We start from the raw sequence: 12,141 nt of genomic DNA, 5'->3' as shown, positions 1-12,141 counted from the left end.
TAAGTTAATTTTACTATTTCATTCTCGTATTTTAAAGATAGAAATCTGATTTACAGAAAATTTAAATTAGCATACTGAAAAATTACGATTTAGTTACAACAAACAACTCAAGTAAAAAATCGTAATTATTTTCAAGTACGTATAATAATCAAATAATTTGCATGCATTAAAATAATATTAATTTTTAATTTTATAACAATTTCAATATGCTTACAAAGGTAAAGCAAAAAGTAATTCTAAAAAAATCACAAGAAAAACACGCTTAAATTGTTTCAATGCGTAGAAAATAGAGAAGGATTACTAGTTAATTAATTACTTGTTTGGTTTGTTTAACATTAACAATAATTTTGGGGTTTTATTTCATTTCAGCGCAACTAAAGTCCAAGGAAGAAAGTGCTTTCATTAATGATTCAAATAAAAATTCAGAGGTAAGTAGAAATAATTGTATTGTACGTGAAATTAAAAATTATTTAAAAATTTAATATTAATTTCAATTACTTTTGGAAAGCTATTTATTTCATTTGAATAAATAAACAACAGTAAAATTTTCATTTTAAAGTCTTTACTTAAAAGTATCTATCATTGCATTAACTTAAGTTGAAATTTAATTAAATTATAATATTTAATAAATCAAATTTTCAATAATAGTTTTAATTTTTAATTAATTATATTCGTAAATTAACTAAATAAAATTTTAAAACCTATTGCTCTGTCAAATATTTTTAGTGATTTGAAAAATCAATAAATATTAAAACTCATTCCTACATCTTTCCTAATTTCAAAGTATTAGTTTTTTTCAAAAAAAATTTTTTATAGTAATTTAAGTACTGAAATAACCGATTACACTTTCAATTTTGTTCAAATATTGAACTTTTTTTAAACTTTATACATATATTGTGCATTGGAAATATGGAAAATGAATTAAGTCTGAGCTGGCATGGGTGTATACATCTGTTCTTCTAATCATGTAAAGTGCATATTGAATAATAAAGAAATCTTTGATACATTTTAGTTTTGTTTCTTGTTTGTCTTGTTTTAACATTTAAAATTATATGCATTAAAAGCAATGAACGCAACAATGCCAATACGATACATATATTTAATATTTGTTTTCGAAAATAATAGTTACTGATATTCTTTTTCTTCATTTTAACACGTTTTTTTTTGTGTGAGTTAATTGTCTCCCTTTTTTTTACAAATTTTAAATAAACATTATGAAAATAATTTCAAGGAAAATCAGAGAAAAAATTAGTTTATGGAATACATTTTTTTCTGACATATTGTACAATTTATTTATAAATCATAAATATGATACAACTTAAAATTCTTTAAAATTTAAATTCCGAGTTCATTTTAAGTCATACTTTGAAATAAAAAATCAATTAAGCAAATTCATATTTATTATCTGGGGTGGAAATTATTAAATTATTTGTCGACCTTTACTACCAAAATACAGTTTAAAATTTCGTTTTACTATAAATCACAGACACATTCGTTTAACAAAATAAATACTATCAACTATGCGTCACAATACTATCAAGTATGCGTCACATCAATTTTTAAATTGTATAAGTGGTAATTTTTTTCTGGGATTAGAGCATAAAATACACTCGATATATATAATAATAAGAATTTAAAATATTTAGATAATATTGAAACTTTAAAAAAATCTATTAAAATATGCTTATTTAAAGACTATAAATTGATAAAAAAGACTGTTAAAAAAAATTGTTGAGGAAACTGAAACAAATACATAATAACTGGTAAGTTTGTATTTTTGTACCGTAAAATAAAAATAATTTTTTCATCCTGTTAATTTTAGAAACAGAAGAAAATTTTTAAACAGAGAATCTTAAGCAGAATTATTAATGAATAAAATAGTTTAAAACAATCTTTTGATACAAGTCTTTTAGGTTTATACTAAATATAAATCTAACTAAGTCGAAATTATAAATATTTAATAATACTTTAGATATTTCGTATTCGTTGAATGATTAGCGAACAAACATTCTAATTATGAGAAAATTGGTTAAAACAATCGAAAATTAATAATGTAACTATATCGAGAAAAGAACTCTATTTTACTTTCTCAAGAGAGTCATAATAATACAATATAGAGGTATAAATATAATCTTTCACTTTTATTTAAATCTCATATATAATATAGAATGTAAATTATTTTTGTAAAATTATTTAACGAAATAAAATGTCTCCTACCTAGTATAACTATGTAGTAAGCCAGTAATGTTTTTTTTCTTATTTTCTACATGGCATAATTTGAATATTTATTTTCGAATTTTTAAATATCGTGATTTACATGGTATGATATTTTCTCTCACTTTCAACGGTGTTAATTTAAATTTCAGTGAAATTAAAATCGTATGTGGTTTCTTTTTTTATACACCTTTAGTTTTTAAACTATTTATAAAACCAGCTTTTCTGTTGATTTTTTTCACCACTGTTCACTTTTTTGGCACAAATTTTACATTTTTACAAATTATCAAATATTACTATGATTTTTACTTGTAATGATCTTCACATTACCATGATCTTCACATTTTAATGCAGAATAATCCATAATTCTATTATTCACCAAAAGATTATTTTTCTTTCACTAAGTATGCACTCAAAATATAAATGCATCTGTATCATTATCATAGAATTATTAAAATCAAGATGACGACGAAACATCAAAGGACGTTTCACCAGAGCTGTTGCCATAAATAACGTACAAAACATAAAACATCACAAATCATAAATTATATGCAAAAAAAGCTAGAAATAATGACAGAATCAGTAAAATGTTCTGTAAAATTCAAATTTTAATAGCAGTTCTTCGTTGTACAATACAATAACAGCAGGTTTGAGAACGACAACATTTAATAAAATCTTGACATCAAAACATGAAACAAATTATAAGTCCTACAAATTTCTTTTTAAAAATAATTTCTACAATTTATGGTTTTTGTTGGACATCGTAGTTTGCAAACGAAATTCGAAACTTCTTCTCCAAGAACCATAATTGGCAAGAAGCCTGAGTCTATTTTTAGCACAACCGGTGAGTGAGGATTCGAAGATGGCCGGGAGTTCTGGTAAGCTTCACGAGCTATCTTCTTCTGCAGCATTTTGACAAGCATTCATTTTTTTTTCAACACTAGCGTTTTTTGTTTTTGTTTTGACAACATAGATTTAGCTTGACAATCAAAACATTAGTACAACAAATTTGCTCCCAAACGAAAGTATTTTTTTTATCGCTTTCGCAAAAGCAAAAATAAAGAAGCAATCACCTTGATCCTTATTAGTGAAATAACATTTTAACCCTTTGAAGCAGATGGGACAGCGGTGCCTCTTTTATATATTTTTTTCTATTTTAGTATTTTCATAAAAATAAAAAAAAGTCCACTAGTGACTAAAAATGTTAAACTATCAGAATTATATTTGTATTAAAATATAAAATCCAAAAAATGTAGTTCGAAAAAAAAAAGTTTTTTTTTTCATATTCGAAAATTTATTAATCACTGATTTTGAAATTTAAAGAAATTTCAATGATGAAATGATGTTTAGCTTAGATATAAATTACTTCAAATTTGAATAATTATTGTTTGGAAGAGAGCCGTGTTTGGAAAATTTTACCTTTAACGTAGAAAAAGACACCGGTGTTTCATGATTTGTTTCATGATTTGAATCATAAATTGTTAAAATTCTAAATATAAAATTTTTCACTTATTTTGATCTAAATTAATGCAAATAAAGAAAAATATGGTTATTAAAAATTCTGCGTCAAAGGGTTAATGCATATATAGATACGTACGAATTTTTCCTTAAAAAAATTATAAAAATATTAAAGGTTTTATGGATAATAAGAATTTTATAGCAATTGAAATTTTAATTAATTAAGGTGAAAACATTCTTTCAAATCAAATACTAAAGAGCGCTATGTTAGTGTTACTAAAACAACATAAATTCAAATCATGTGAGCGATGCTGTTGATAAAAAACTTAATATATTTACTTTTAGAAAAAATGTTATTTGAATAATAATAATAAAAAGAAAAACCTTAAGACAATTTTTGTAAAAAAAGTCTTCTAAATTAATATTACAAAAAATAATTACTGTAATTTTATTTTAAATGCTCCGATAAACCTTATGTATATAAAAACTGATAATCAACAGAATATAAAGTAATTGAATATATAACAGCACATTTGAGTTAAAATTGTCAAAGCTGATTTGAAAAAGTATGCAAACGTTAATATTTGCCTTATAAACCAACACACGCTTTATGATTGCGACAAAAACAAATAATGCTTCATAAATATATACAGTTTAAAAGTAATTTTTGATTTAATTTTAAAGGGGCGTAAAAATAGAGAAGGGAAATCGATGGATGCACAGTCCTAACGCTTACTTTCAATTGTCAAGCGTGCAGATGTTTCAGATTGACCACTAGCATTGGTGGCCCGGCAAGTATAAACACCTTCGTCCTCCCGATATGTTTGCTTTATTACCAAAGAACACGAGCCTCCGTCTTGGAACATCTGTAAAAAAACAGGCGTAATTAAATATCATTGTGAACATATATTTTAGTTGTACCTAAATCTTTGTAAGAATAATATAGTATTTTACCGTGCTAAAACACATAAATTTATACAGTTTGATTACAAAAAAGCTATAATAAATTTAAATTTAAATGTGAAATATTCTGGAGTATAAGGAAAAAGTGGCATAATTTAAAAATCCAGAATGCAAAAAGCACACATATTTTTATCACTATCGAGTCAAAAATAATAATAATAATAAAAGAAGCAGAAACATGGTTGCTCATCTTCAGGGCTGTAGCTCATCTATCCAGATCTTTAGCTTCATTTCTGTAGTCTCTCGTCTTCTAATGTCGCGTGACTAAGACAGGAGGCGGACTTGCTGACTACTTAGATGCGCATTTCGTTTATTGATACTGGCATGGTAGACGGCCAAGCTTTTAGCCAGGTGATTCATAGTATTTTATAGTGGCGCACTTCACATGCATAGTATAAAGTTGAGAAGATTAAAGAAAATATTTAAAATTTAGAAAAAGCAACATTTACTTAGTTGTATATTCAATCTAATCTTAATGTAGAGTCACATGCGTGCCTAAAATATAAATATTTAAGGGCTATGGCTACCAGAAAATCTGTGGAAATTTATTTCCAATTAATTTTTTTTTCAAATACAACACTTAAAAATTAGCTTTTAAATTTTCTAACGATTAAGTTACACTGATTAAAAAGAGTGTAATATATATTTTAAAAGGAAGCCACATAACTAAATGTCTTATCAAATTTTATGTGTCACGTTACTCTAATGCAACTTATCAGTGAAATTATCTATCGAAGAGTAAGTTATGTACTATGTTAGTATGTAATAATATGTAGTCCACTAACAAATACTTTAAAATTCATCAGTTTCCCTCAATTTCAGTGATTTTTTTTTCAATGTTCATGCTTTTAACCACCAGCATCATGCCACTGATTTTAAAATGCGTGTGCCAATGGTGCGGTCTACTTAAAGGAGCTGGCCGTTTAAATTAACAATACAAACTGATATGCAACAAATATCTACGGTAAAATTCTACGAAATAAAAAATCTGAAGTACGTAATTTTTACAGCAATGTAATTAAATAAATATTGCACTTCGTACTTGGTATTTTAATTCACGTCACACTAGAACGGCAAATAAATATATATGGTAAAAATGGTTTTTACGGTTGATTTTATTTCATTTACACATTTGAGTTAAGTTGATTTACGATATGCTATATTACCTTTAGAAAACTAAATCTATTTAAATAAAAAGAACTTTGGATTTTAAAAAAATGTGTAATTTTTCATCTAGGGAGAAATGCCAATAAAAAATAATCAGTGCATTTCTATAATAATTATACACTGAGTAAAAAAGTATGTTCAAATCTACTAGACTCTGGTTAAATTTATCGTGTTCTTGGCTCTATGGTAACGCTAAATAGCTGAGTAAATTTCACTGATAATTGCTTTGATAATTATTTTGATAAAATTAGCAATAACTGTTTCATAATGAGTGATAAAATTTGGTAAATGTCTTAAAATTACCACAATACCTTAGAGCCTACTAAACCTTATAATAATGCCGAGCTTGATAATTTATCACGATACAATTTATTCGGTTACATTTCTTTTTCAGTTTTATATTTTTCAGTAAATGTACGGTATTAAGAACTGTAATTAAAAAAAAAAAAAAAAAAAAACAGGTATAAAACTCCAGTAAGTTTCTAGTAAATCGTAACCGTATGAAAGGCAAAACTAAATCGCGCATATTTTAGTTTCTTAACATAAATTAATTTTTTAACAAAAATTTCATTACCATAACGGTTAGTTATTTTACCAGAATTTCTTACTCCGTGTTTACAACTTTCACTGAAATTGCTAAAGGTTAGCTAATTTATGTAATAAGATTTTCGTATTATTTAAACACTAACCAAACTAACTATAATTTTATTAACTATTCTAGATTTAGATGCTTGGAAAGAAACAGGAGGAAATTAATCCAAACAAAATCTCGGTTTGAGCCGACCGAACTTTGTAGGGGTTAGAAAAATGAACTTGCATCAAAAAGGTTCTAAGTTCGAAACCCGGGCAAGACATGGATATTTTGACATTCTCTGTACTATCTGCCCTTACTGTGGGAGCAACGTTTTCTCACCTAACATGGTGCCCCTGAAAGAGTAGCGAACAAATCTGCCCTAATACGCTGGAATTGACGAAAGTCAACCCAGATGAGCATTGAAAAAAAAAATCTCTATTTGACCATCTCTATTTTTTTGAAAGCACATTAATGTTCAGTTTGTGAAAGTTTTTCTATCGCATGTAATTTATTTTAATTTAACTTCCTAATAGTTTGGTCATTAGACAGCCTTACAGTGATTGCTGAAAGTTCTGAAATTTTTAATTGCGTCTCTAACAAAAAGTGAATCTTTAATAATATTTTTTTTCAGAAGCGTAATTAGTGTTTTCTTTTCGAAAGTTTCTCGATTGAATTTCATTTATTTCAATTTAAAACTTTTATTTCAAAAATTTACTATTGACTAAAAAAATAATTTCTAAAAGATTAATTAGTCTTAGAAATTTTAATAATTGATTTAAATTCTTAAGATTTAACACAAAAACTCATTTCAAATGTGTTTAATTTAATAGCAAGCAAAAGGAGTATGGTTTGCATAGCAAACCATATAAGATTGCACAGCAATCTTGGGCAGCGTCAGAGAACAGCGGGTGGTGACTACTAGCAATAATTAAAATTTTAAATTGATTACGCAAAAGTGCTGCAAAAAAACTTTAAAGAAATATTTTGATAAATGTAACGTATATGAAATATTATGCGTTTTAAAAATAATACAGCTAAAGAGATAATAAAGAGTGATTAATGTTAAAAAACATTTTATAACATATTCCAAGAAAATATTGAAGTTTTTATGTTGAAATATATCTGTATGTTCAATAATTCCATCAATTTTTAAAAGTTTAATTTAGTGTATCCTTAAAAGATTCAATTATTTCTTTTTATTAATTTGAACTAAAACAGTCAAACAAAAAACAAAACAGTGTGATCAAAATCATATCAAAATTAAGTAAATTGCTTAAAATAAAACTATTTAGTATAAGAACTGTGATAATAAATTAATAAAAGAAATATCATAAATAGTTTAATAGAAGAAATTTTTGTTACAAGAGTTTTTTTTCTTTTCACAATGGAACCATTTTTTCCAAAAGAACGAATTATGAATACAGCGACCAGTATAAGAAAATAATAATGGAAATAACAGACTCAGATTTTAATAGCAAGAGATTTTTTTATAAAAAAGGGAAAGCTAAATCTAAATGTTCATTAAGATTTAGGTTTTAGTCAAAATTCCAAGGAAATTAAGGAATACTTTGTCAAAAACAGACTGACTTAAAGTGGTTATAAAACCTTCTGAAATTGAAAACCATAAAAATATATGGATACAAGCAAAAAAACAAAGAATTAGAAAAAAAAAAGATTTCAAAACGAAAAATTGTATTCCTATAAAAATAGTTGATTACAAAATGTGTAAACTTGGTATAATCTACACCAAAAAAAGTGAAATTGGCTCTGAAGGAAAAAGTAATTATTAATTAACAACAAAATATTTCTATATTCCCTGTAAATAATAACTTATATTTGCATTTCTGAAATATAAAGCGATATATTTCCTCTAATAATTAATTGCCTGTTACAGATAAGAATGTCTTGAAACAGCCTTCTAAATTTTTATAATAGGGTCTACTAATTATATTCTTAATTTTGTTTATTAATTTGCTTGTTTTACCATGTCGAAAGTTGCTGTAAGTTTATTATCAATGCACATTGAGAAAAATAAACAGTAAAGTATTAACATCTTTATTTACTAAAATTGCACAGAAAAAAGGAACATCCAGCACGAAGACAGTCCAGAAAATTTTTTGAGACGGAAAAATTTTTTAGCAATTTTTTAAAGAGATAAAAAGTAATAGCAATGATTTTTTTAATATTTTTTAAGTGTCCAAAACAAAAGAAAAGCCCGAGACAATACCCTGTCCTCATGTCAACAAATTCAAATTACAAGTGAATGCGTACTTACTAACCTACGTTTAGGAAAATGGGAAGAGTTCCAAAATTTAGAAGAGTTTTTGATGGATAATACAGCCAAAATTAAAGGCAAACCCGCTTTATTAACCTTAAATTTTAAATAACCTGGCTGGTAATTATTCATCAAAAATACCGCAAGCATTTAAGTTAACCTGGTAACTAAAATATGTTTTGTGGTAAAAGAATAAAGCAGCTTGAAGAGAGTAAGGTTAAAAAATAGATGAATACTATACTTGTAGTGAATAAAAAGTTAGCCGTTTACATTGTTATGAAAAGAATAAAAGTATTAAAAAAATTTTTATAAAATTATTTAAATATTAAATAATTACTTTTTCATTTAATTATTATTGGATTAGGAATGATTAAAAAAATTAAATTTCTCAATTGTAAGAAATTTAAAAGCTAGAAAATATGTAACACTTATACTGACATCAGATTATACTTCTAACACGAATTTACCAAGTTATTGCTTTTAAAATGATTAAAAATTGAATGGTTAAACGTTACCTGAAAATCGCGGCTAGCCTTGACAATTGTTCCTTCTCTAAACCAAGTTATTTTGGGGGTTGGGGTTCCAGTCACCGCAGTTACGAATCGAGCAGGAGATCCTTCAGGTACTGTTAAGTCAGCTAAGGGACTTAATGACGGCGGTACTTCAGTTACTTCAGGAACTATAAAGAAAATATTTCTTTAATATTCAAATACAATAAATTTGTACATAAATGATTTTAAGACAATTCACGATTAAACAGAAGGAAATTCGGGATTTTATAAGTTTTGATGTGGGTGATTTTTAAAAGAATTTACAAATAAGCATTTAAAATATGATAAATGCTCAACATTTCCTGTAGTGACCACCCTAAACGTAAGTGTTCGTAATAAAGCTATACCTGTTGAGGGGCCACAAATTAGCATTTATTATTATTTATTATTAGCATTTATTATTTATTATTATTAGCAGAAAGAACGAAAACGTATTTGAGATCTGACTAATGATCATTGAGATCAAAAGACCGAAAATGTCCTTAATGAAAATATTTCTTAAATTTTTCTTAAATATATTGATTTATCTAACAGCTCAAAGAAAATTATTATAAATACAATTTGCTCTCTAACCGCCGTCTTTAATATGTTTATTTTAGTAAACTTACTTTTACTTAACTAACTAACTTAGGTTAAAAATTAAAATTTAAGCGAAAAAGCAAAACAAAATCGTTATCAAAGTCAAACGAAATATTATTCAGCAAAACGGGTTTGAAAATTTTTAAAAAATAGCTTGACCGGCAGAGGAAAACAAAAAGAAAGTAATATGAGATTAGAAAAAAACACCGTTAAGTTTTTCGAGACAAAAAAAAAACCTTGCTGTTCTCGAAAATGCTTCATCAAATTTTGATCAGACTTTGATAAAACTAAATATAATTATTATTTTCTTTAAAACTTTCTTAATGAAACGGTTTCTCAAACTATATATTTTGGATATTAAGTACTGAGCACTCTGTATAATTAAAAATACTCAGCACTAAGAGGAAAAGATAAATGGGATTGTTTTATTATAATGTATTTACTCACCAACAACTTTGAGGTTGGCACTGGTGGATGCTGTTCCTGCAGTGTTGGTTGCAACACACTTGTAAGTTCCTTCATCCTCTGGGAAAGCTTCAGATATACGAAGGGTGTAAACATCATTTTCCACTGACATACGGAAATATCGAGACTGCTTCACAACAATTTCTCCCCTGAACCACTTCACTTGAGGAGCTGGAAAAATAAATCGAAAAAAAAAAATTAAAGGAAGGGTATACACAAACTAAAATAGAAAATTCACTTGTTCATAAATTCTTTTGAAAAGATTATAACAAATAAAAAAGTGTTATTTGAGTAATTTAGTAATTTACTGACATAACAGTCCGGAAATAAACATTTATTTATTTAATGATGTTATAATCTAAGAGGCACTCATTTGAAGAGCTAGGAAAATAAATTGGGAAAAAAATAGCATGAATGAAAGGACATGCAGAAACTAAAACAGAAAATTCGCTCGTTCATTAATTATATATATTCTTTTTAAAAGATTATAAAAAAATGTTATTTGAGTATTTTAATAATTTCTGACATCAAAGTTCGGAAACAAATATTTAATTATTTAATGATGTTATAATCTAGGGGGCACTCACTTGAGGAGCTAAGAATATGAACAGGAAAAAAAAAAGTATTAAAGAAAGGGCATACAAAAACAAAAATAGAAAACTCGCAACTCGTTCATAAATTAAAACTCTTTTTAAAAGATAATAACAAATTTTAAAAAAATGCCATTTGAGTAATTTAATAATTACTGACATAGAAATCCGGAAACAAATATTTATTTAATGTTATTAACTAGGATTATAACATTGATTAGCTTTATAATACATGAATAATGTTATGATTAGCTTTTGAGAGTGTAGTTTAGTCAAAAAAACTTTATTTCGCTTTATATAACTTTTTTGCTAAATTATTAAGAAAAATATAATTAAAAATATCATCAACATTAATATTGTTTAAAAATAGTGAATAGAGATTAAATTTAAAATTTATTAGTTTATAATCTTATTTAACTGAAATATGAGGGACTTAATAAAAAATAAGTATATTTATGTATGGGTGATTCTTAGGGAACATGACAATTCGAATCAAAAAATTTCTTCAAATTTAAAGTCTTCAAAACAATCTAAATTTTTTTCTATATTTATTTAGTTCCATTTATTAATATCTTACAAATAGCAGTGCAGTTTATTGACATTTGATCAAGAAAAAATAAAATAGAAATCCACCATATATTAAATGCCAGGAAAATGACATATTAGCTTAGAAGTTTGAAAAAACAGTCATTTTAAGCTATTAGTAAGTAACAAAACCTAAGCCTTTATGTTAGATGGATCATGAATAACTTAAATGAATTCTTTTATCTTCTCCAGAAAGAATCAAAAAAGTTTTTGTTGCTGTTATGTACAGAATAAAATTGTATAAAATAATCAATCATTAAATAAATAAATAACTTTGATTACATTCAATCTTATTACAGTCATACGTAAACTTGGTATTAGGTTAATATTTGCTTTCCCTCTTTACAGTATTAGCAGTTAAAAAAAATTTCTGGTAACACTTCAATGACCTGGCATTCATAAGCCAGGAAAATGACAACCAGGATAATGACAAATTCGCCATTTTATAGCATATAACTTTACTTCAATTTAATATTTTGGCCTAAGACGTTTATATTCTGCAAAAAACAACAGAATTTCTTAAAATAATTCAGATAAATCTATGTAGTTTATGCTATTAATGATTTCAAGAAGCAAGGAAAATGACAGCACAAAAACCTACTCATCTTGAAAAAATTTTTGAATTAGATTTTGAACCAGAAAGTTGGTTCTTTATTCATGCAACAAGACATGTTCAGATAGGAGGGTATTTAATCAATCTATTAACATAAGTTATTGATT

At 26.0% G+C, this 12,141-nt stretch overlaps 1 protein-coding gene across 1 annotated transcript in view; it reads right to left on the bottom strand.

Moving 5' to 3' along the window:
- LOC107439667 (titin) overlaps positions 1 to 12,141 on the bottom strand; it is a gene marked incomplete in the record, with an annotated part of 381,506 nt that overhangs the window by 125,185 nt on the left and 244,180 nt on the right. The window contains 3 exon segments of the mRNA XM_071183739.1: positions 4,401 to 4,538; positions 9,167 to 9,330; positions 10,229 to 10,417. Of these exon segments, the coding sequence (XP_071039840.1) occupies positions 4,401 to 4,538; positions 9,167 to 9,330; positions 10,229 to 10,417 (491 nt within the window).

The sequence above is a fragment of the Parasteatoda tepidariorum genome, chromosome 7 (assembly GCF_043381705.1).
Source record: "Parasteatoda tepidariorum isolate YZ-2023 chromosome 7, CAS_Ptep_4.0, whole genome shotgun sequence".
NCBI classification, from domain to species: domain Eukaryota; kingdom Metazoa; phylum Arthropoda; class Arachnida; order Araneae; family Theridiidae; genus Parasteatoda; species Parasteatoda tepidariorum.
This window is presented reverse-complemented; position numbering and strand designations above follow the sequence as displayed.